This window comes from Meles meles, chromosome 8 (assembly GCF_922984935.1).
Source record: "Meles meles chromosome 8, mMelMel3.1 paternal haplotype, whole genome shotgun sequence".
In the NCBI taxonomy this organism is placed as follows: domain Eukaryota; kingdom Metazoa; phylum Chordata; class Mammalia; order Carnivora; family Mustelidae; genus Meles; species Meles meles.
In genome coordinates, this window is record NC_060073.1 from 28,569,991 (window position 1) to 28,596,670 (window position 26,680).

A 26,680-nucleotide genomic window follows, 5' to 3' on the forward strand; every position below is an offset into this window, starting at 1 on the left:
AACAGCCGCGAATACCGTGGATATAAAGGTGAAACTGACAGGCACAGACAATGCTCGCACCCATGTAAAGAAAAGAAAGAATTGTTTCGAACAGCTGCGTGTGGGGGTGTAAGCCGTGAACTGTGCAGATGTCCCACTCTCCAGAATTTATCTGGAAGAAGGGATGCTGGGGAAGGAGACAATCCAGGTGGGCTCCAACAATGCAACAATCTAGAAAACCACGCAGAGCACCCTGACCGTATGCAACGCAGCAGGGGTGAATTACAGTTTTGAAGTGAAAACAAATACATGATACTTCATACAGGAGAAATACGAAATCCAAAATGGTAGGTGCTTTAGCAGTAAAAGCTTGTTTACAGGGCCTGCAGGGTAAAGGGCAAACGTTAACCTGGCTGTTGTATTTGGAAGGGGGATGCCTGCTGTTTTCGTCCTTTTGGTATTACTGTGGTGTGGTGAGGCAATTATTTTTTTAAAGCTTCGGAGGTTTCCTACCTTGAGAGCTTTCACAGCTCTCCTCGTCACTGTTGTCTTGACAGTTATTTTGCCCATCGCAGATGAAGCTCTTGTCAATGCAGAGGCCGTTCTTGCAGTGGTAGCGGGCGGTGGAGCAAAGCAGAGGGTTGGCCGCTGTGAAGGGAAAACAGAGAGGTCACCAAGGAGGCCGGCAAGTCCCATGGAGAACTCCCAGAACCAGGAGTGTGTGCTGCTCAGGAAGCAGTGAGCTCATCTTCTAAGAGGGCGAACTCAAAGACCATCCTGGGAAAACTGGCCAGCCAATGAGGATAAGACCTACCCTGCTCCATTCTAAAAGCTCCTTCTCCCGAGTCACCAGGCAGTGCCCGGTAAGCATACCAGTGTGGCCAGAAGGCAATGCCTCACTCAGCACGGCTAACTTCCAGGTGGGTCAGCTGCCTCTGAAGGGCTTGGGGCAAAACCTGCATCTCCTGGGAGAGTCATGAGTGAAATGGCTGGGAGCATAAGTCACACAGAGAAGCAAAGCCAGAAGGAGGAGCTGAGTCGGGGAATCCATGAACTTCTGCTACCCGGGGGGTGATGGCATGATCTGGCCCAAGAGCTTTATTGGATTCTTCTGGTTCTAGAACTATGGACTGGCCTCTTAATCCTTCAGGTATCTTCATGGCTCACCACAGTAAACTCAGTGATCTCCATTTCTTTGCAATCAAAGAAGCCCATTAACGCATTTGGTCGGCCTGAGCGGCACCCCGTCCAGCTCCCTGTTCTAGGCACTTTCAGAACCTCAAAAGCAATGACAGGCATGGTCCCTCCCCTCAAGGAAGAGAGGGGCAAGTGTTGGCCAGTGTGAGGTCAACACAAAGAGCTACTTAACAACACACAAGCAAATCTCCACAGGTAAGTTATTTCCACAGCACAATTTACCTTGTTCCCATGTTAGTGCAATTCAAACACGGCTCATTCCCGAGCTCTACTTTCAATAAATGAAGTAGCAAAGTGGCAAGCAGTCCAATCCCAGCTCTGCTGGTTATGAGCTGTGTAATCCCGTGCAAATTACTTCACCTCTTTGAGCCTCAACGTCTTTGCCTATAGCTTGAACTGGCTATGTAAGTTGTGGGGCCTGGTGCAAACCGAAAAGGTAGGGTTAGCTGTTCAAAAATTACAAATTCAAGAAGGGCATATAGGCAAGCAAGGAGCCCTTCCAAGCGGAGCCTGGGCCCGTGGATCTGCGCAGGTGACAGGCCCGTGAAGCCAGCCCTGCTTAGAGCATTAATTTGCCCATCAGATGAGATGACATGTGAGCAAACGTGCAGTGCAAAATCTGACTCCCGGCACCTGCTCAGACAATGTCTGGCACACTCCCCTAGCTATGTCTGTCTCGGTCCCATGAGCACAGCCCTCCCTGTAAAGGCAATACCGGGGACGATACTGGGGGCTGGGATGATGAGGGGATGTACTGGCTGTCGGGGAATGAATGAGCCCACACTTGCACTGCACATGGTGGGAAGAGCACCAGTTGGGGCGCCAGGCCCAGCACGGAGATCGCAATAGAATCAGGGGAAGTCAGCTGTGATGTCCCTCAGTGGACCCCACCGCAAGATGGCATTTATAATAAACCTTCCCCACATGCTTCACGGAGCTATTGTTAAGATACACACAGATCGAGGCTGCAAAGGGCTGAAGACTTCACTGGGCTTCAGAAACACAAAGGACTGCAGAGGTTTTCTGGGTTTTTTTTATTTTTTTTTTTTACTATCTTTAACTATTTAATTCAGAAAGTTTGACTTGAAAGGTCAGAGGAGGCAGAGGGATGGAGGGAAGCCAGTGCTCTCAGTTTTAAAGATAACGGACCAGCGTAAAGTCACCCCAAAGTGGTCTGGCCTGAAAATGTAAGTTTTAATTATTTCAATCGCTGTGGACCAGAGGATGGTTCAATTTGATCAGAAAGAAACCAAGGTCTGATTTCAGCCAAAACCAAAATGGGGAGGCTCAAACCACAAATCACATTCAGTTTCTGTCCAGGGCAGCTCTCCAAACCCTCCAGCATCCCGTGGTGGTGGCCTTCAGCTTCCCTGGGACCTTGTGGGTCACGTGCATGCAGCCCAAGTGTCAGCAGCAATCAGCTCATTCTGACAGACAGCCTCGGAAAGGCACTCTAATTACTCCAAGATGGGGTGGTCGCACACGCACGTGAACGCCCTGGTGGGGGGATCTGTGCTAAATCAATCCTGCTGACAGGGCTGGCATCTACTTACTTTTCTTCAGCCTCACACCTTTTCAATTCTGCACACTCACCCAAGGAAACGAAGTCCTCTGTGTGTGCATGCGCACAAACGTGCACACATATACATTACATGTATGTGTGTGTGCGTGAACATGTCTAGACAGATCATATACACCGTCAAGATGAACTAATGTTGACGATTACCTCAAAACACAGCATCAGTAATGAATCCAGACCCACTGAAAACCAAATAAACAGACTGGCTTTAATGCATATAACCAAACGGACTAGCAGCCACGTTATATGAAGATCACGCAGAACGCAAGAGGAAGAAGGCAAACAACTCGGTCGAACATGGGTGAAGGATACCATCAGGCAATGGCCACAAGAGGAACGGCAAACAGTCCAAAATAACTGGTTGCCATCGGTAATGAAGCACCACTCCCACCACAGCTGACAGGCCAAACTTCAGGTCTTAAAATACCACGTCGCTGGCCAGGATGCGGAGGGAGAGACAGTCCCGGGGACCACCGGTGGAGAATATAGATTGGGGGATCCACCTCAGAGACCAGTTTAGTAATGCCCCATAAAAAGGTGTCCACGCCTTCCAGCCCAGCAATTTCGCTTCCAGCGACACACTCCAGGGAGAATCCTGAATGAACACAAATGTTTAGTGAAGCCCTGTTTGTAAAATAAAAAAAATGAGAAAGGCCCCAAATGCTCACCCACAGGAGAACAGATGCATGTGCGATACTGGTACAAGAGAAGTTTACAGAAGGAGGTGGCTAGCTTTTTCTGCCAAGGGCCAGCTAGTAAACTTTTAAGGCTTTGCCAACCATCTGCCTTTGTCTCTGTCAGGATTACTCAGCTTTTGCCGTGGTGATGCAAAGCAGCCACAGAAAATCCATAAACAATGGGGATGGCTGTGTTTCAATAAAACTTTATTTAAAAAACTGGTGGTAGGCCAAATTGGGTCCAGGACCCATCGTTTGCCAGCCTCCAATGAAGAGTAGTAGAAAGTCTATCAACCCAAAGAAAACCCAAAAATCAATGAACTGCAGTCAAGATGGATAAATACCACTCATATGATAGTACGGGAGTGAAGTAAGTTCAGGAAAGCAGATGCCTCTGGAGAGAAGGGAGGAGGACAGAACCTGGGAAGGGGTATATACTGTGAATTTCCAATGATATCTGGTAGCATTGTATTTTAAAAATCTAAAGCAAATAAGGCAAAATGGGAACATAATTTTTTTAACTGAGGTAAAACTGGCATATAACATTATATTAGTCTCAGGTGTACAAAATAATGATCCAACATTCGTAGGCATTGTGAAATGATCACCACAGTAAGTCTAGTTGACATTCATCAGCACACGTAGTTACAAATTTTTTTTCTTATGATGAGAACTTTTAAGATTACTCTCTCAGCAACTTTCAAGTATACAATAGTGTTATCAGTTATAGCTATAGTTATACCATTATTATATTACTAACAATGAAGTCATTATTAACTATAATTAATATAGTTATAACAATTTAACAACAGGCAAAGGGATTTTTTGAAAAGATTTATTTATTTATTTGAGAGAGCAAGAGAGGAGAGGAAGGGGCAGAGGGAGAGAGAGGATCTCCCGCAGTCCTGCAGAGCAGGCTCCCTGCTGAGCACAGAACCCAACACATGGGGCTCGATCTCGCAACCCTGAGATCATGACCTGAGCAGAAATCAACTCAGCTGCTCAAACGACTTGAGCCGCTAGGCACCCTGCTAATTTGATTTTTTAAAGTGTGTTGGCGGTTGGGGGGGGCGGCAAGGCGGGCACCTGAGTGGCTCAGTCAGTTAAGCATCTGCCTTCAGCTCAGGTCATGATCCCAGGGTCCTGGCGTCAAACCCCACATGGGACTCCCTGCTCCTCAGGAAGCCTGCTTCTCCCTCTCCCTCTGCCACTCTCCCTGCTGGTGCACTCTCTCTTTCTCAAACAAATAAAATTAAAAAACAAAAACAAAAAAAAAGCGGGGTGTTGGGGACACAGGTGTTCATTTAATTCCACTCTGCCTTTTCAGTATGCCCGAAAGCTTTCACTAAAAATTTTGAAGTACCTCATGGGGCAGAAATGTTTCAGGGATCACTTCTTTCCTTTTCCTTTACTCTTCCCGCACAAAATGCCGTCTGGCCCGCAAACACCTGTTTTAGAATCCTCCCCACTTCGACGACCCAGGCCCAGGCTGGTGCTCAACCACACCTGCGGTAGCTCCTGATTCCAACAGCGCCTCATAAAACAGCAGAGCCTCACCACCACCCAACCGGGGGAGGGAGGTGGGAGGGCACAGAAACAGAGGCAGAGGTGGCCACAGGAACGCTCCCCCCAACCCAGCAGCAAGCCCGAGAAAAAAGCCATGTGCATGCCCTTTGAGGGCGGGGAGCTTCCTTCTGGAGGGGTCCTCGAGACTTCACCTCCCTCAGGATCTGCTGATTCCCCATCTACATAAATTCCAGCAAGGTCTGCACGCCCATTCCCATGGCCACAGCAAATCAGATGGGAGAGAGGCTGCCTGTCACTCCACAGACCAACCGCCGGCAAGAAAGGAAGGCAGATAGCTAGGGCAGGAGACAGAAGAACTATAAAAAGCTGCCTTAACAATTCCAAAAGCAGAGAAGCTCAAGATAGTTTCAAAAGAAACCAGTGGGCTCTGAAAGGAGCCGAAAGCAGCCCTGTATTATAGCCTTGTCTAAAAATGGACGTTCCTAAGAATGGCCCCGAACTGTTGCCCATGAAGGTAAACACTGAAAAAACCAGGATGCAACACTTCCCAGTGAGATCCCTGTCAACCACGGTCCTCCAAGCCATAAACGTGGCCAGTTATTGGGCAGACTTGCTTAATCAGAGGAGAGCACCCCACTCCTCCGAAGTTTCTCTGTATTTCTCCGAGGGCCTCTGCACCTGTTGGCCAGGCTCAGCCAACTTGAAGGTGAGCGTGCCCGGGACGATGGTGGACAAGCCCTGGAGGCTCTGGGCGGACAGGGGTCAAGTCTTCGGGCTCCCGTGGTCCCATGGAACCCTACCCAGGACCCCAAAAGAGTAACTGCTCGATGCAGAGCTCATAACCAGAGCAGGAGACGCTTCCTATATTAGGATGTTATGTCTCGGTATTGTCTAGCAATAACTGAACCCATCCAAAAGATGTCTCCTCTGTTCTTGGAAAGGTTTGCCTGTCACCGAAAAATGTTATTACTTTACTCGGTTAACTAGAAAGAGGAACAAGACTGACCTCCATAAAGATGGAGAAGACTGTCTGTAGAGTCAATTTCAAAAACTCAACAGCAGACTCAAAAGCTCCTCGGTTATTATTAGCACAAAGAACACAGGGATCTGAAGATCTGTTTCCCAGCCCACAATCCTCAGGAAAGAGAACACGTCTCTCCCTGCCAGGGGGGAGAGAGGAAGGAGTTAAGGTTAAGTTCCGTGGTTAATTCAACTGGCAGCGTTTACTCCAACCACATCTGAAGGAGAAGGACCCAGGGTCCACTTGGGCTGCCCAAAAGCAGCTGACCGGCTTCAAGACAGGAAATGAAGCAATCTGTCTCCAGCAGGATGTAGGAAATGTTGCCTTTAATCCATTTAAAGTCTGTGAAGTCGGCCCTTCTTCCACCTCAAAGGGTTCTTCATAAAACACATCAAGGAGAAAGTTCCCATCACCAGCTCCCTCGCTTCCCATCTGCTCCCCATCCCCAGGCGGTTACTGCTCACTTCCTCACCAAACAGCCCAACCAGCAGGCCAGCCTCATGGCCTCCAGGGAGAGCTCTGCTTTCCAGCTCCAATTTCCCTGGAAACCAGGCAGCTGGGGGAGATGGAGCTGCCCAGAGCCTTCCTCTGTTCCAGCATGGAGGGCCCCGAGCCCCTCTTGCAAGTCGTCTGTCCCATTCACAAGCACTACTGCCTTTATGCGGGAAAACGCTCACAGCCCCGACCTTCAAAGAGGCGGCCTGGTGCAGTGAGCTGCGAGTTCTTGCCTGTCTTTCCGAGTCTGCTCCACGAGGCCTCTCCCAGCAAGCCCTCCGCCCATCGGGCCACCATGGCCCGCGTGTGGCCAATGGTCTAGAGTGAGCCCCTCTTCTGAGTCTGCACGAGGGGAAGGGCCCACCACTCTGGGCAAGAGGCAGGAGGCAGAGTCCTCAGTCCCACTGAATGTCCAAGGGCTTGGAGGACTTGAATTTTCAAAACCCCTCTCAAGTCCACTGGGTGCCAGTGGCAGAATTCTGATTCATTGCTGGTGACAGTTTGTTTCTTCCTCCCTATAAAGGCCTCCTGGCCATGCCCACCTCCTGTCCAACACCCATGCCTGCCTGGTGTCCAACTTCACTGCTTCAATCACCGCCTTCCCGTGGATGGCTTCCCAGACCTTCCCTCTTGCGATAACATCAGTCCCCTGACTCCCCAGGACACTGTGGCCTGAATGGCCCCTCACCTCACACCCTGCATGTCGGAAACAGATGACTTTGCCTCTCTCATTCTTCTTGTGCCTCCACTCCTGGTAAAGGGACCACCCTGTCCCAGCTCTTCAGGCTCCAACCACGTTTGGCCTTCTCCCTCTCCTCACCCTGCACTAGGCTCAGGTTCGAGTGCTCCTCATTGGTTATAAAATACAATCTCCAGGGGCGCTTGGGTGGCATGACCTGCCCTTGGGTCAGGTCATGATTTCAGGGTCTGGGATGGAGCCCTGCATCGGGCTCCCTTTTCAGCAGGGAGTCTGCTTCTCCCTCTCCCCTTCCTTCCTGCTCGTGTGGGCTCTCTCTCTAATACATAAATAAAACCTCTTGGGGGGGGGGGTAATAACATTACCAACCTCAAATGAAATTATCCATGCAAAGCATTTAGAAATGTGCCACGTGTATCGTGAGCGCTCTGCAGTCCTCAACCGAGTGGCTTCTACACCCTGCAGTTTGCATCCCCCCCAGCCTCTGCCTGGGCCCTTAGCCTGAACACACCCCCATGGAACTAGAAGGCCAACTTTTAATGGTGCCCATCCACCTAGGTCCATCTCCTTCAACAGCTGCCACGGAGCAGCCCAGAAGGAAACCATCTCCCCCCTCAATGGTTCCCACAGCACTCCCCACAGCCAACCCCATACTGTAATTGTTTGGGTGTGACTATCTCTGCCTCTCTTGCTTGAGTGTAATCTCAACAACGCCACAGTCCTGTATCTGACCCATCCGTACATCCTTTGCCGTATCTCACACAGGTCTGACTTGGAAATCGTGGAGAGAAGAGAATCTGAAAGAAGGCGGGAGCTGGGGTGAATGAGCAATGCACGGTCTAAACATGCCCTCTGGGTATACAGCTGAGACCCAGAAGAGGATCGAGATGTCCATGTGTTAGGAATACATTTTGACGGGTTCCTTTCCTGCTTTAACCCTTCGTTCGATAAGCTGCTTGGCCCCCTCATTCAACAGACATTTACTGTGGACTCTTTCCTTTAAACAAAGCACTCTACTGGCCACAGGGGAGAGAAGAAAACCCAGTCTGGACTCTTTAAGGGCTCACATTCTAGTGGGGAGGCAGGCAGGTCAATTCGCCGTGAAGGGAAAGCATGGGAAGTGTGATTTCTTCCATACACATTTGCTGTAGGCTAAGCCTTGAGCCTGGCTGTACACTCAGCCCTGGGACTCCAGCCGTGAACCTGACAACAATACCATCTCACAAGGTCACAGTGTGGCCGGGAAGACGGAATAAACACAAAGCAGTACTAAGAACAGTGAGGCAGGGGGAGGAGACAGAGTGGGAGACTGGGGAGGGAAGGAATTACTCTTTGACAGGGTGCTCGGGGCAGGCCTCTCTTTCTCAGCGACACTGATTTGGAGAAGCCCCAAGATGGTGTGTGAACACGCAGGAGAATGAGCCAGCCCGGCCCTGGCAAACCAGGGGTATTTTCCTAAAGACACAGGTGATTTAAGCAGAAGCAAGGCGTCTTTAAGGAGACATTGATGAGGAGGCTTTGGAGCACTGGGTGGAAGAGTTCCCTTACTGAGAAGCTCTTTTCCCCCAGCTCATCTGATGCAGGCCTGACTCGAGGATGCCACCAAGGAAACGGAGCATCGAATCTGGCCGACATGGGAATAAGGCAGCACTGAGGGGCTCTATGAACAAAAACCACAGATACACTGGCGAACCCAGGCAGCTGGTCGGGGGGACAGGAATTCGTCAGCCATGGAAGAAACACATAAGGACGTGGCGGTTCTTCTGGGCACAGCTACACTGAATGCAAGAGCAGCAGAGCCCTAGCCTGAATCAAAGGTGCACGGAGGTCACCCAGGCCACCCTGCCATCTCGGTTCTGGCCAGGAGTCTCTGCCCTCAATGAGGGACGACCAGATCAGGGCTGTGTGGCCAGCCGAGCCAGTGTCCCACCTCCAACCAAGGATGTCTGAGGACAGGGGAGAAGAAGGGGCCAAACACAACCAAGGGAGGGAGGACAAAAAGCGAAATTTACAAAAAGGTAAATCTCAGCACTCTGAGCATCTAAGAGGAAATCCTGGTTCTTCACTCCCGAATCAAAGGAATGCAAAAGGTGGGAAAACGGGTCCACAGAACAAAGTTCTTTAAAAATGGGACTCTCGGGACACCTGGGTGGCTCAGTAGGTTAAATGTCTGCCTTTGGCTCAGATCATGATCCCAGGGTCCTGGGATCGAGCCCTGTATCGGGCTCCCTGCTCAGCAGGGAGCCTGCTTTTCTCTCTGCCTCTCCCCCTGCTTGTGCTCTCTTTCTCAAATACATAAATAAATAAAATCTTTAAAAAAAAAAAAGACTCTCCTGTTACATACGAAAGGCCAAGACATAATCCGACAAAACCTCTCCTTTATCTTTATTTCTTTTTATTATTTTATTACAGAAAATTTCAAATATCCAAAAAGAGAGACTGGCATAGTAAATCCCCATGTTCTGATCACCTGGCTTTAAAAATTATCAACTCATTGACAATTTTATTTCAGTTCTACCTGCCATCCACTACCCCTCATTGTGATTTCATCTTTATATACATTATTATGATGTTTATTTTTATAAATATCTAATATGGCATTAGATATTACATATATATATATGTGTATACACACACACACCCACACACATACACATCCTTGTATATAAGGACTTTTTAAAAATAATAAACAGAATATCAGGGTACCAGGTGGCTCAGTCGGTTAATCATCTGACTCTTGGTTTGGCGGCTTAGGTCATGATCTTGGGGTCCTGGGATTGAGCCCTGCATCAGGCTCTGCGCTCGGCGTGGCGTCTGCTTGAGATTCTCTTCCTCCATCCCTCTCTCTGCTCATGCATGCACATTCCCCACCACTTTCTCTCTCAAAGAAAAATCATTCTCACACTTTAGAAACTAACAATAATGCCTTAATAGCATCAAATACACAACCACAATTTACATTTTGTCAATTAACTTAATTTTTTTTTAACAGTTGATTTGTTGGAGTAGAGACTGAAACAAGATGGGTACACTGCATTTGATGGATCTGTCTTTCAGTCCCCTTCAGTCTGTAGGTTCCCTGTTCCTCTAATTTTCCTTAGAATGCATTACTGGATGAAATGGGAGCCCTGCAAAATCTCCCACATTGTAGATCTGGCAGTCCATCCCCCATGGGGCCACCAACATGTTCCCCTGTCCCTGAATTTCCGGTGAATTAATGGATGGTGTTCAGAGTGCATGCTATGTCCCCCAGAGTCCATATGCTGGAACCTGAGCCCCTAATAAATGGGATGGCCTTGCGGGGGGGGGGGGGGGGGGGGCCTTTGGGAAGAGATTAGGGTGAGATGAGGTCATGAAGGTGGAGCTCTCATGATGGGATTAGGGCCCTTCTGAGAGGAGCAGCCAAGAGATTTCTGTGTGTGTGCATGAGCAAGGAAGGCCCAGGGAGGACATCAAGAGGAAGAGGGCCCACACCAGGAACCCAACCACGAGGATACCCTGCATGTGGGTCTTCCAGGACTATGAGAAATAAGTTTCTGTTTAAAAGTCACCCAATCCATGGCCATCTATCATGGCAGCCAGAACTGGCAGCCAGAACTGACTAGGACAGATTTAGAGGCTCCATCAGATTCCGGTTAGAAGCGGAGGCAGAAATACTTCACAGTGATGATGTGTGCTCCTGCTGGCTCACGTCTGAAGGCAAACAACATCTGCTGGCTCTTTCCTTGTGATGCTCAGACCGACTTGTGAGGTTCTCATTCCAGGTCAACAGCAGTCATGACATCCGCCCTGGCTCTCCCCCTGAATGCAGCTGGAGTAAAAGCCTAGCCAAATAGGCGGACAAACATGGCAGCTCTTTTAGGTTCTGAAAGGGAAACCAGAGCAGCCCAACTGGGGAAGAAGAACAAAATTCAAACTATCACTGAAGTGGTGGTAGGTTTCCTATTCCCTCCCCCTCCCATCAGAGTCCCATGTAACTGGAAAGGATCAGAGAGACAGTGGAGCAGGAGGACCTTGGAAAAGCAACTCCATAAAGTTATTTATGAACTTCTAGGCAGATCCCCAGGTGGCACGTGCATGGGTCTGGTCCTAATCAGCACACCCAAGACTTTGAGAACCAAACTCACAGACCACCGTCCAGGTCCCGGACTAACTGGAGGGGGTGCAGAGGCAACACAGATCCAAACAACACTGCAAAAACAGCTTGAAAACGACTGCAACTCTGTCCACAGAGGGGCTGTTAGGAATTTGTAGCCTGACCCAATAGGGTCATTTGCTTACTAAAACAAAAATATCAACACACTCTGTAGGCTTGAAACAAAACCCAGAGTGTCATACATAATCATCGAAACATCCAGAATATAATCCAAAATTACTTGCTTTGTGAAAAATCAGGAAAATCTCAAGGGAAGAGATAATCGACAGACACCACTGCCAAAATAAGACAGATGTTGGAATTACATGATGGAGACGTTAAAGCAGCTAATTCCAGAAAGACTCCCAACAAGCCAGCAATCACACTAATTCTCAACACAAATGGAAAATATGGGGTCTCCTCAAAGAACCCAGAAGATATAAAGAAGAACCAAAAGGAAACTCTAGAACTAAAAAATGCAATAACTGACATTTAAAAGAAAAAAAACAAAAAGTAAAAACACCCTGTATGGGCTCGAAAGCAGACTGGAGATGACAGGGGAAAAAGTAAACTTGACAAGAGGCTAATGGGAATTATCCAACCTGAACAATGAAAGGAAAAAGATTGATTAAAAACTGAACAGAGCCTCAGGAACCTGTGGGACAATCACAAAATATCTTAAGTTGTTATCTGAATCCCATAAGGACAGAGTGCTTGAAAACAATTTGAAGAAAGAGTAGCTGAAAAGGTCCTAAAGTACAGAAAAAGACGAAAACTTAACAGATTCAAAAAGAACCTAACACAGAATAAACTCAAAGAAATCCCCATAGCCAGACACACTATCATCTAGCTGCTGAGAGCTAGACTGGGAGGGAAAAAAAAAAAAAAAAAAAAACCTTCAAAGCAGCCAGAAAAATGATATATTTTCTATGGGGAAACCATTTGAATGACTGCAAATTTCTCATCGGAAACCACGAAAGCCAGAGGAAGTGAAACAGCATTTTTAAAGTGCTTTTAAAAAGAACTGTCAACCCAGAATTCTATATGCAGTAAAAATATCCTTCAGGAATGAAGCTGAAATCGAGACACGGTCGGTCGGATGAAGGGAAACTAAGAGGATGTGGTACCAGCAGACCTGCTTCAAAAGAACGGCTAAAGGAAAAACCTCAGCCAGAAGGGAAAGGATACCAGAAAGAGAGTTGGGACACCAGGAATGAAGGAAGAGCAACCAAAATGGCAAGTCTCTGGGTAAACAGAGTAACAGACTGTTCTTTTCTGCTGGAGTTCCTCAAAATGCACTTGAGGGGGCGCCTGGGTGGCTCAGTGGATTAAGCCGCTGCCTTCGGCTCAGGTCATGATCTCAGGGTCCTGGGATCAAGCCCTGCATCGGGCTCTCTGCTCCTCAGGGAGCCTGCTTCCTCCTCTCTCTCTGCCTGCCTCTCTGCCTACTTGTGATCTCTCTCTCTGTCAAATAAATAAATAAAATCTTTTAAAAAAAATGCACTTGAGACTTCAAAGCAAAAATGAAAACACTGCCTTTTTTTGGGTTCTGAATGTATGGAGATGTACGATCTCAGACGATCAGAATGTAAAGAGATCTTATGGAGGGAAAGGGCTTCCACATTCTACTTGAAGTGGTACAGCGCTGACCCAGAGCTGTCTGTGAAGACACTAACGGTGGGTCCCAGGCATGGTCAGCCCCACCCACCTCCTAGAAAATTCCCCAACTATTTTTCATCTAATGCTTTCATGAGCCATGGTCGATCCATTTCTTCACCAAAGTTGCAAAACAGATACTCTAATTCTCTCATTCTTCCATGTTAGTTGGTATGCTTCAGTTAAAAAAAAAAAAAAAAAGCTCTTTCCTGTCTGGTGGTTACTATTTAATTACTCAGAAGGGCAACACATCTAGAAAAAAGAGGGTAAATGCTGGATTCTCTTTCACTCACCAGTTTCAAAACAGTGAATTAGAATCCATTATTTTTAGATGGTAGATATGCCAGAGGGAAATGCTAGTTTAATCCCCTGAGTTGAATTTGGAATGGATATAATTAAGTCATTTAGACAATTAAAGACCAATATCCAAACATTTAAATCATACGCAGTCTTTAATACGACAGCGAATATGTAGGGTAGCACAATCAGTTAGAATGTATATTCTAGAATGTACCACACTTGCTTTTTACTGCCATCGAATTACTCTCTAGTATGTACACATGAATACATGTATATATAAAATTCCCCCCATAGACTGTGAGATGCCCGTGGACAGCAGGAAGCGGAGATCAAGCTGATACACACTTACCAAAGGACTTAGTGAAAAGAACAAGTACATCCTTGGACATCCTAAATGAAAGGCGAAATGCCAGTAAATAAGGTCTTCCTCTTCATCACTCACAGCTTTGTTTTAAGTCACTAGGGGTTTTCAAAATCAATTACCCCTTGCCAGGCACCACACTGAACACTTCTCAGGTACTGCCTCATCTAATAGCCACAATGACCCAGGAAGCAGGCTCTTGGCATCCCCATTTCAAGAGACAAGGAAACCACAGTGCAAGGAGATTATAAAGCAAAGCCAACCCAGCTTAATCAGGGCAGAACACAAACCTCGGGCCAGGCTTTCCGGCTCCAGAGTCATTTTGCTCAGTCAAGCTGCTACCCTCTTAGAGACCTACATTCTCCAGCTAAGGTGGGTTTTTTCCCCAAGCATTCAACAGTCTAGCTGCTACGCCGTATTTCTGCGATTTGGGATCCAGAAGATGAAATAAGGCAGAAGGAGAAGGCACATGGGAGAGTTGTATACTCCTCATGTCCCCACTGGTAGGGCACAATGACAACTGTTCCCTGGAAAGGCATAAGTAACACGGGAGATGACCCCCTCCTCGTCAGGGTCTTACACCAGAACCAAAGGGTAAGGGAAAGCCAGTTCCTTAAAACAATCACTGAAGTCATTACAATATGTTTTGAAAAAAAATTGGTAACATAAATAACAATTAATGAATAATGATAACAATCCTTACGAATAACACATGTGTCTTTATACATGTATGTACGTACACATACACATAGAGAGAAAGGGAGGGAGGAAGAGAGACAGAGAAAGGCCTGGCACAAAAAAACCCACATCTGAACATTGTGTCATTCTGGGCAGTTTCATTTTCCTCTTTATGCTTTTTTATATTTTGCAGATTCCAAAGCGACTCGCTGGGAGAGCTGGCATGGCACAAAAGGCCCCCGGGGGGAAGAGATGCCTGAAGGTCACTAATGCTGTTGTGTGTGAAGTGGATTTGGACATAGAGATGCTGTCCAGGAAGGGACTGCATGTCTCTAGGCCATGGAGTGGGAGCTCAACACCAAGACTGCTGAGAGGGGGATGGGGAAGCACGGAGAGAGAATAAGAGGGGGCATGTGCCTGTGCAGTGCCTTGGAATATTATATAGCAAGTAAAAGGAACTGGGACCGTCACAAGACAAGGAGAACTTTAGCTTCCTATACTATATGGGAGTTTTTCCAAAATATTTTCTTCTAATATATATGAACATCTTTGTAAAACTTGTTCAAAGTGGGAAGAAAAGCCAGCACATCGACACAGGTTGTTGACTGAGATAGTCCATCAGAACAGAGTATGGATGAGCAGAGAATCGGCTCTGCCCCGCGTGACCTCTGTGACGCTGGCTGAGTTCGCTGACGTCCCGACACTTCCGATGCCTCATCTGTTAATGAGGGTCGCACACCTGCACCTGCAGAGCTGCTGTCGGAACAGGAAACCAAGTACGCCCCAGGCCCCAAGCGCTTTGCAGAGTCCCCGCGAGACGGGAGCTGAGCATTTACACGTTTACACTAGAAGCAGGGAGGAAGAGCAGGATCCAGGTAAGGAGAGAAGATGCCGGAGCCCATGAGAGGGAGAAGCGGGGCGCAGGGCCCATCACGAGGCACAAGGGAGGGGGCAGGCACCCCTGGTACTTACTGCAGTTCTCCTCGTCGCTGCCGTCAGGACAGTCCTCGAACCCATTGCACTGGAAGCGGCCGATGATGCAGTGGACGCCGCTGGCGCAAGGGAAGAACGTGGGGCCGCATTTGGACTTCGCCTTGGCTGCAGGAGGCAAAACGAGATAAACAGCCGCCGTGAGGACGTTATGCTTTCTGAGCCCTGGCATACCCATCCCGCCAGCTCTGAGCGTGCAAAGGGGTCTCTTCACATTTCCAGGAAAGTCCCCCAAGATCTCCTACCACCCCCAACCCACGGTCAGCACCGAGCCAGACTGAGAGCCCTCACGTAGCACCCTCAAGGAAGGGGGTGGCTGTGCCCATGGTACTTCCAGGCCCCCTGCACAAAGCGGGGCTCAACCCCAATGTGGGGCACGAACGAATGAAAGGGTGAGCAGATGGGGGATGGACGCAACCTACTCTTATGGTGCTGAGGAACCCTTCACAATTCCTTCCCTGACAGTCAAAGCCCCTGTCTGCACTTTTTTAAATAAATCTTTAAAGATTTTTATTTATTTATTTAACAGAGAGATCACAAGTAGGCAGAGAGGCAGGCAGAGAGAGAGTTGGAAGCAGACTCCCTGCTGAGCATAGAGCCCAATGCGGGGCTCAACCCCAGGACTCTGAGATCATGACCTGAGCCGCAGGCAGAGGCTTAACCCACTGAGCCACCCAGGCCCCCTTTCTGTGCTTATTAAAGGCTTCCCACTCTAGGCAGCATGGCCAGAGTTTTCTGTGGATTCTCCCATTCAATCCAGTCAGCAACCACCCAGTGGCATGGTGTGCAGGAAAGGATGAACACCACAGCCCGGAGACAGCCACCCTCAGAGAGTCTTGCCTTCCTGCAGGGCCAGGTCTGCACGGCTGACTTCTGGGAACTTGGACTTCGGGAGGGCTCACACCAGTCTCTCCTAAGAATGGCTCCCTGTGCCTCAGCTCTTTATGGGAATGTTGCAGTTGATGCTGAACACCTGCTTTTCTTCTGGGAGCTTGGGATTGGGTAGATGCTGGGCACATAGCACCTGTGTAATGAGCCTGTGTAACCAGCCCCCCGTCAGAACCCCGGACATGGAGACTGCAAGGAGCTTCCCCAGGAGAAAGCATTTCTCTCCTGCTGTCCAACTTGTTGCTGGGGAATTAACTGCATCCCGTACCACTTCCCTGGGAGAGGTCTCTGAACCTGGTTTCCTCTAGACTTCCCTCCTTTTGCCTTTTCCCTTTGCTGATTTTGCTTTGAGTCCTTTGCTATCAAAAATCATGTGACTACATGCCACATTCCTGGAATCCTCCCAGCAAATCCCTGAGCCTGGGGGCAGTCGTGGGGACCGCTGACAAGTACGGGCATGGCTCTCATCCCCGTGGCAGAGGAGTGCTTTGAGGGGTAAAGGGACTTTCCCAAAGCCATAGAGTTAGAAAATGCGACACAGGGGTGAGACCCTGGCATTAGATTCCAGAAGCCATGCTCTCAACCAGCTCAACTGTGTTGCCTTTCTGCCAGTCTGTGGCTTCTCACAACAGAAGTCAGACTCCGGCTCAGACATATTCTTCTTCTGCTCCTGCTATACAAACAGTTTGAACAGAAACTGCTATAACTCGGGCTTGATGGAGTGTTCTGCTAACCAAACAGCCCTGTAGGGTCACAGACTTTCCTGGGAACGGTGCTGGCTGCTCTGGCTTGCGATCACGAGGTGTAAGATGAGATCTATGGCTGCATCCCAGGGAGTGGGCCCGGACCAGCATCCCTCTCATCTCCTGCCTTAGACACAGGACCCGTGGTCCTCAAAAAGGAAGGGCCGTTTCTTGGGAACAAACAGGCAGTAAATTATCTTCATGTTCCTGTCATCGGGAACATGCCAACTTTAGCAGCACGATCCACAATCAACAAGGTTTTTTTTTTTTTTTTTTAAGATTTTTTTATTTATTTATTTGACAGAGAGAGAGAGATCACAAGTAGACAGAGAGGCAGGGCAGAGAGAGAGGAGGAAGCAGGCCCCCCGCGGAGCAGAGAGTCCGATGCGGGGCTCGATCCCAGGACGCTGGGATCATGACCTGAGCCGAAGGCAGCGGCTTAATCCACTGAGCCACCCAGGCGCCCCAATCAACAAGGTTTTAAGGTCTGGGATGTGCCCAGGTTTTAAAAACTCCCATCACTCTGTTTTGACCCGGGACTTCTGTAATGGTGCTGATGGGCTCTTCAAAAGCAGAAAATTGGGGGAGGAGTCAAGATGGTGGAGAAGTAGCAGGCTGAGACTACATCAGGTAGCAGGAGATCAGCTAGATAGCTATCTAAACATTACAAACACCTACGAATCCAACGGGAGATCGAAGAGAAGAAGAACAGCAATTCTAGAAACAGAAAATCAACAACTTTCTGAAAGGTAGGACTGGTGGAGAAGTGAATACAAAACGATGGGAAGACAGACCGCGGGGGGAGGGGCCAGCTCCCGGCAAATGGCGGAGCAATGGAGCACAAAATCAGGACTTTTAAAAGTCTGTTCCACTGAGGGACATTGCTCCAGAGGCTAAACTGGGGTGAAATCCATGCGGGGTCACAGTGGCCCCAGGTCCCGCAGGGTCACAGAAGGATCGGGGGTGTTGGAGTGTCACAGATCTTGCAGGTATTAGAACGGGGAAGCCGGCTACAGAGACAAAGCTGAGGACTGAGCACTCAGCTCGGGGTTACCATGAACCGGTCGCAGGCTGGGTGAGCTCAGACCGCAGCCGGAGGCCAGGGATACGGGAATCATTGGGCACTGTTCTCTGGGAGTGCACTGAGGAGTGGGGCCCCGGGCTCTCGGCTCCTCCGGGCCGGAGACTGGGAGGCTGCCATTTTCATTCCCGTCTTCTGGAACTCTGCGGAAAGTGTTCAGGGAACAAATGCTCCCAAAAGGAACCCGAGTGGATTACTTAGTCCGGCCCCTGGTAAGGGCGGTGCGGGGCTCATTCAGGGTAATGAGTAAAGACACTTGAGAGTCGCTACAACAGGCACCTCCCCCAGAAGATCAACAAAAAAATCCAGCCAGGACGAAGTTCATCTACCAAGGAAAGCAGGTTCAACACCAAGGACAGCAGTGGAATTCCAGAAGAGGAAAAAGCAAAGCACGGAACTCATGGCTTTCTCCCCATGATTCTTTAGACTTGCGGTTAATTTAATTTTTTTTTTCAATTTTTTTTTCTTCTTCTGCTTAATTTTTTTAAACTTTTACCCTTTTTTAACGTTTTTTAACTAGTTTATCAAATATATATAAATTTTCTTTCTTTTTTTTTTCTTTATTTGTTTTCTTTTTTCACTTTTTCCTTTTTTTTTTCTGAACCTCTTTTTATCCCCTTTCTCCCCCCCCCCCCACGATTTGGGGTCTCTTCTGATTTGGTTAAAGCGCATTTTTCTGGGGTCTTGGCCACCCTTTTAGTATTTTACTTGTTCCTTCATATACTCTTATCTGGACAAAATGACAAGGCGGAAAAATGCATCACAAAAAAAAGAACAAGAGACAGTAACGAAGGCTAAGGACCTAATCAATACAGACATTGGTAATATGTCAGATCTAGAGTTCAGAATGACGATTCTGAAGGTTCTAGCCAGGCTCAAAAAAGGCATGGAAGATATTAGAGAAACCCTCTCTGGAGATATAAAAGCCCTTTCTGGAGAAATAAAAGAACTAAAATCTAACCAAGTTGAAATCAAAAAAGCTATTAATGAGGTGCAATCAAAAATGGAGGCTCTCACTGCTAGGATAAATGAGGCAGAAGAAAGAATTAGTGATATAGAAGACCAAATGACAGAGAATAAAGAAGCTGAGCAAAAGAGGGACAAACAGCTACTGGACCACGAGGGGAGAATTCGAGAGATAAGTGACACCATAAGACGAAACAACATTAGAATAATTGGGATTCCAGAAGAAGAAAGAGAGAGGGGAGCAGAAGGTACATTGGAGAGAATTACTGGAGAGAATTTCCCTAATATGGCAAAGGGAACAAGTATCAAAATCCAGGAGGTGCAGAGAACCCCCCTCAAAATCAACAAGAATAGGTCCACATCCCGTCACCTAATAGTAAAATTTACAAGTCTTAGTGACAAAGAGAAAATCCTGAAAGCAGCCCAGGAAAAGAAGTCTGTAACATACAATGGTAAAAATATTAGATTGGCAGCAGACTTATACACAGAGACCTGGCAGGCCAGAAAGAGCTGGCATGATATATTCAGAGCACTAAACGAGAAAAACATGCAGCCAAGAATACTATATCCAGCTAGGCTATCATTGAAAATAGAAGGAGAGATAAAAAGCTTCCAAGACAAACAAAAACTGAAAGAATCTGCAAACACCAAACCAGCTCTATAGGAAATATTGAAAGGGGTCCTCTAAGCAAAGAGAGAGCCTAAAAGTAGTAGATCAGAAAGGAACAGAGACAATATAGAGTAACAGTCACCTTACAGGCAATATAATGGCACTAAATTCATAACTCTCAATAGTTACCCTGAACGTTAATGGGCTAAATGCCCCAATCAAAAGACACAGGGTATCAGAATGGATTAAAAAAAAACAAAACCCATCAGTATGTTGCCTACAAGAAACTCATTTTAGACACGAAGACACTTCCAGATTTAAAGTGAGGGGGTGGAAAACAATTTACCATGCTAATGGGCATCAGAAGAAAGCTGGGGTGGCAATCCTTATATCAGATCAATTAGATTTTAAGCCAAAGACTATAATAAGAGATGAGGAAGGACACTATATCCTACTCAAAGGGTCTGTCCATCAAGAAGATCTAACAATTTTCAATATCTATGCCCCTAACGTGGGAGCAGCCAACTATATAAACCAATTAATAACAAAATCAAAGAAACACATCAACAATAATACAATAATAGTAGGGACTTTAACACTCCCCTCACTGAAATGGACAGATCATCCAAGCATAAGATCAATAAGGAAATAAAGGCCTTAAATGCCACACTGGACCAGATGGACATCACAGATATATTCAGAACATTTCATCCTAAAGCAACAGAATACACATTCTTCTCTAGTGCACATGGAACATTCTCCAGAATAGATCACACCCTGGGTTACAAATCAGGTCTCAACCAGTATCAAAAGATTGGGATCATTCCCTGCATATTTTCAGACCACAATGCTCTGAAGCTAGAACTCAATCACAAAAGGAAATTTGGAAAGAACCCAAATACATGGAGACTAAACAGCATCCTTCTAAAGAATGAATGGGTCAACCAGGAAATTAAAGAAGAATTGAAAAAATTCATGGAAACAAATGATAATGAAAACACAACGGTTCAAAATCTGTGGGACACAGCAAAGGCAGTCCTGAGAGGAAAATATATAGCGGTACAAGCCTTTCTCAAGAAACAAGAAAGGTCTCAAGTACACAACCTAACCCTACACCTAAAGGAGCTGGAGAAAGAACAAGAAAGAAACCCTAAACCCAGCAGGAGAAGAGAAATCATAAAGATCAGAGCAGAAATCAATGAAATAGAAACCAAAAAAACAAAAGAACAAATCAATGAAACTAGGAGCTGGTTCTTTGAAAGAATTAATAAGATTGACAAACCCCTGGCCAACTTATCAAAAAGAAAAGAGAAAGGACCCAAATAAATAAAATCATGAATGAAAGAAGGAGAAATCACAACTAACACCAAAGAAATACAGACAATTATAAGAACATACTATGAGCAACTCTACGCCAACAAATTTGACAATCTGGAAGAAATGGATGCATTCCTAGAGACATATAAACTACCACAACTGAACCAGGAAGAAATAGAAAGCCTGAACAGGCCCATAACCAGTAAGGAGATTGAAACAGTCATCAAAAATCTCCAAACAAACAAAAGCCCAGGGCCAGACGGCTTCCCAGGGGAATTCTACCAAACATTTAAAGAAGAACTCATTCCTATTCTCCTGAAACTGTTCCAAAAAATAGAAATGGAAGGAAAACTTCCAAACTCATTTTATGAGGCCAGCATCACCTTGATCCCAAAACCAGACAAGGATCCCACCAAAAAAGAGAACTACAGACCAATATCCTTGATGAACACAGATGCAAAAATTCTCACCAAAATACTAGCCAATAGGATTCAACAGTACATTAAAAGGATTATTCACCACGACCAAGTGGGATTTATTCCAGGGCTGCAGGGTTGGTTCAACATCCGCAAATCAATCAATGTGATACAACACATTAATAAAAGAAAGAACAAGAACCATAAGATACTCTCAAAAGATGCTGAAAAAGCATTTGACAAAGTACAGCATCCCTTCCTGATCAAAACTCTTCAAAGTGTAGGGAAAGAGGGCACATACCTCAATATTATCAAAACCATCTATGAAAAACCCACCGCAAATATCATTCTCAATGGAGAAAAACTGAAAGCTTTTCTGCTAAGGTCAGGAACACGGCAGGGATGTCCATTATCACCACTGCTATTCAACATAGTACTAGAAGTTCTAGCCTGAGCAATCAGACAACAAAAGGAAATTAAAAGCATCCAAATCAGCAAAGAAGAAGTCAAACTATCACTCTTCGCAGATGATATGATACTAAACGTGGAACACCCAAAAGACTCCACTCCAAAACTGCTAGAACTTGTACAGGAATTCAGTAAAGTGTCAGGATATAAAATCAATGCACAGAAATCAGTTGCATTTCTGTACACCAACAACAAGACAGAAGGAAGAGAAATTAAGGAGTTAATCCCATTTACAATTGCACCCCAAACTATAAGATACCTAGGAATAAACCTAACCAAAGAGGCTAAGAATCTATATGCAGAAAACTATAAAGTACTCATGAAAGAAACTGAGGAAGACACAAAGAAATGGAAAAATGTTCCAGGCTCCTGGATTAGAAGAATAAATATTGTAAAAATGTCTATGCTACCTAAAGCAATCTACACATTTAATGCAATCCCTATCAAAATACCATCCATTTTTTTCAAAGAAATGGAACAAATAATCCTAAAATTTATATGGAACCGGAAAAGACCTCGAATAGCCAAAGGAATATTGAAAAAGAAAGCCACAGTTGGTGGCATCACAATTCCAGACTTCAAGCTCTATTACAAAGCTGTCATCATCAAGACAGCATGGTACTGGCACAAAAACAGACACATAGATCAATGGAACAGAATAGAGAGCCCAGAAATAGACCCTCAACTCTATGGTCAACTAATCTTCGACAAAGCAGGAAAGAATGTCCAATGGAAAAAAGACAGCCTCTTCAATAAATGGTGCTGGGAAAATTGGACAGCCACATGCAGAAAAATGAAATTGGACCACTTCCTTACACCACACATGAAAATAGACTCAAAATGGATGAAGGACCTCAATGTGAGAAAGGAATCCATCAAAATCCTTGAAGAGAGCACAGGCAGCAACCTCTTTGACCTCAGTTGCAGCAACATCTTCCTAGGAACATCGCCAAAGGCAATGGAAGCAAGGGCAAAAATGAACTATTGGGATTTCATCAAGATCAAAAGCTTTTGCACAGCAAAGGAAACAGTTAACAAAACCAAAAGACAACTGACAGAATGGGAGAAGATATTTGCAAACGACATATCAGATAAAGGGCCAGTGTCCAAAATCTATAAGGAACTTAGCAGACTCAACACCCAAAGGACAAACAATCCAATCAAGAAATGGGCAGAGGACATGTACAGACATTTCTGCAAAGAAGACATCCAGATGGCCAACAGACACATGAAAAAGTGCTCCACATCACTCGGCATCAGGGAAATACAAATCAAAACCACAATGAGATATCACCTCACACCAGTCAGAATGGCTAAAATTAACAAGTCAGGAAATGACAGATGCTGGCAAGGATGCGGAGAAAGGGGAACCCTCCTACAGTGTTGGTGGGAATGCAAGCTGGTGCAACCACTCTGGAAAACAGCATGGAGGTTCCTCAAAATGTTGAAAATAGAACTACCCTATGACCCAGCAATTACCCTAAAGATACAAACATAGTGATCCGAAGGGTACATTCACCCGAATATTTATAGCAGCAATGTCTACAATAGCCAAACTATGGAAAGATGAATGGATAAAGAAGATGTGGTATATATACACAATGGAATACTATGCAGCCATCAAAAGAAATGATATCTTGCCATTTGCGACAACGTGGATGGAACTAGAGGGTATCATGCTTAGTGAAATAAGTCAGTCAAAGAAAGACAACTATCATATGATCTCCCTCATATAACGAAGTGGAGATGCAACATGGGGGGTTAGGGGGATAGGAGAAGAATAAATGAAACAAGATGGGATTGGGAGGGAGACAAACCATAAGTGACTCTTAATCTCACAAAACAAACTGAGGGTTGCTGGGGGGAGGGGGGGTTGGGAGAGGGGGAGTGTGGTTATGGACATCGGGGAGGGTATGTGCTATGGTGAGTGCTGTGAAGTGTGTAAACCTGGCGATTCACAGACCTGTACCCCTGGGGATAAAAACACATTATATGTTTATAAAAAAAATAAGAAATAAAGAAAAAATTAAAAAAAAAGAAATCTAAAAAAAAAAGCACAAACTTGGGAGACAGCGGCTGGGTTCAAACTGTGGCCCTACTTTTTAGGAACTTGGGCAAGATTCTAAATAATAGTGAGTCTCCATTTCCTCATCAGTAAACTGGAGGTAACACCTACCTCCCAGGGCTCTGGGAAGGATGTGATGAGATAATCTATACAAAATGTGTATTAGCACAGACCATGGTATACAGCAGGTGCTCAATTAATGGTAATGCTTATGCTATTTATCATCATCATCATCGTTAATTATAGAATTTTTTTAAAGTTACTTCTTGGGCTGCTCATCTTTTTCCCGATCGCCAAAGTTAAAAAAGCTCGTGATGGAAGATCTCTATGAAGTCATATGAAAGAATCTCCAGATTACACTGTTATATGGGGGTAAAATAGCAAAGTGCAAGAGAGTATTTATAGTATTTTAACTCTCTGTATGGGCAGAAGAGACGGATGTAAGAACAACTACACGGATTGGTTCATCTGTGCAGAAGAAACATGGGAAGGACAAACCCTGGTAATGTACGGGGGGGTGGGGGGGGTGGGACAGGGGTGGAAAGAATGGGGAAATGAGATTAGAATAAGGCACCCGGGATGAGTCTCTATAGCTCTGACTCTTTGAAGCCCAATATTTCACATACCTCAACAGTAAACCATTAAAATCATTCGCATGCGTGTATGTGGGTGGACGCTCAAAATAGGACAGAAACAGCAAAAGTGAGCATGACTGGATTACAGATGCATAAGCCCACCACACTGAAGGGTGTCGGGAAGACCAGAACCAGCCTAAGTAACTCAGGGAACCATTATTTTGCCTGGATTCTATAAGGCTAAAGAAAAAGAGAATTGTACACAAATAGGGCACTCTACTTTTATCTGTCACAGGGGTATGGATTAGCAGTTCTGAAACTACCTTTGTGTGTACTAGGACTGAGCAAATAAGTAAATATACTGCAAATAATAACCGTGAGGTCTTTTGCTCCTGAGGAAGAACTTAGAAATAAGGAAGGATGAAAGGCTAACTGATACCTGAGGAAGTAAAGGCATCAGTATGAAGTCAAGGTTTGTAAAGACAGACAGACAGACAGATAGATAGATAGGCAGAAAGACATATAGCTAGATAAGAGAGAGAGACAAATATTTATAGAATTTTTTAAAAAGATTTTATTTATTTATTTGAGAGCGAGGGAGAGGACAGCGCACAAGAGAGCACAAGCAGTGGGAAGAGGGAGAAGCAGACTCCATGCTGAGTGGGGAGCCTGACTCAGGCGGGGCTCAGTCCCAGGACCCCGGGATCGTGACATCAGCTGACGGCAGATGCTTAACCGAATGGGGCACCCAGGTGCCCCAAGAGAGAGAAATATTGACCTGGTGTGTGCATGGGTCAGTATACATGCATTTCCTAGTTCCATGTGCTAAGAAAAATGAGAAGCAATAAACTCCAAGAGCAAATGAGCACACCCAGCACCAGATCTTGGTTTCTAAATACCATTATCCAGTAAAGGGAACGAAGGCTCCTTGGAGAAGTGGTTAACTCCAGGGGGAAATTCAAGATCAACCTGGAGTGTCTTGTGTTGCCAGAGAGTAAAGAAGTGCTCAAAATATGTTGGGGGCATGTCAGAAGGACACAGGAGTCAAGCCGAAGGAACTCCCTGATGGCCAAAGCTATGACACTTTAAGCAACAAAATAATGATAGTTTTGGACTATAACCCAAAGAATTCAATAAATATCTCTGAGTCCATACTGGCATCATAAATCATTGGAAAAATAAGTAAATGGGGAAGAAGGGAAGTTTTTCCTTCTAGAAGAATTCCAATGATTAAACAGAGAGGAGATGTAGGAAACAGAAAGTCACCATTTAGCAAACACCACGGTAACAACAGTTGGAGACAAGACCCAGTCATGGATGCTCACATGAGAGGACCAGCCAGCCTTGCTCTGGCCACACTTTTGGGGCCGCTGATAGGCTGCTTACAGGCTTTGACATCTGTGAGCTGTTTCCTTGTAAACCTCCATTTACAACGTCACTGCCCTCTCCGCAGCTACACAAAGCCTAAACCCCCTCTTCCCAGCGTCAGGCAGCTCTGGACACCTCTCCCGCTCAGACCCACCTATGCTCCCTGCCTGGCTACGTGGGCCTCCTTGCTCCTCTGGGAACTGTGGCACAAAGTCCCACCTCGGGACCTGCGTGTACCCTGCTGGTCCCCCAGCCTGCACTGCCTTTCTCCCAGGGTCGCATGGTCCATGCTTCCACTTACTCAGACACTGGACTGTGGACCCAGAAACTCGGATTCCCACCCCCTGCCTCTCTAGCCTTCCCTCTGCTTCTCCTTCTTTCCCTATGAAAGGATGTAGCCGGCTCTGTGCTGTGTTATTTGAATGATGACCATACACTTGTTTGAGTACTTTCATTCACCATTTTCGACGGAGCCGTGCTCTATAGTGCTGATGCTGGCTAACAGACACCTGCTAAATACAAAAGGGAGCCTATAAAAGAGAGAGCAGGACTGGGTCACAAGAGCCAGTTCACTGCATGCTGACTATGGGCTAAGCATTGTACTGTAGGTTTTACAAAAAGTACCTCATTTACTCCTCACGAAAACCCATTTCACAGATAGGAGAGCTGAGGCCCAGAAGTGAGGGAGCTTGACACCGCTAATAAACTGAGTCAAGACTCAAATGTTGCTCTTGACTCAAGCGCTGTTCGGCCTCTTTAGATCTAAGCCCTAGTCCAGCTCCAAAGGATTAGATTTCAGGACACGAAGAAAAAGAATATGAATAATTATAAATGAATTAGCTACCATTCAATTAACCAGCTCTTTGGTCCTGCCCCTGAACCCTTTCAAGA

The 26,680-nt window shown here is 46.1% G+C and overlaps 1 protein-coding gene across 1 annotated transcript in view; it reads right to left on the minus strand.

Annotated features, from left to right (window-relative positions):
* LDLRAD3 (low density lipoprotein receptor class A domain containing 3) overlaps positions 1-26,680 on the minus strand; it is a 229,222-nt gene that overhangs the window by 100,854 nt on the left and 101,688 nt on the right. The window contains exons 3-4 of the mRNA XM_046017664.1: positions 15,275-15,400; positions 493-627 (exon numbers count right to left, since the gene is read on the minus strand). Coding sequence (XP_045873620.1) covers positions 493-627; positions 15,275-15,400 — 261 coding nt within the window. The remainder of the gene's footprint in view (positions 1-492; positions 628-15,274; positions 15,401-26,680) is intronic.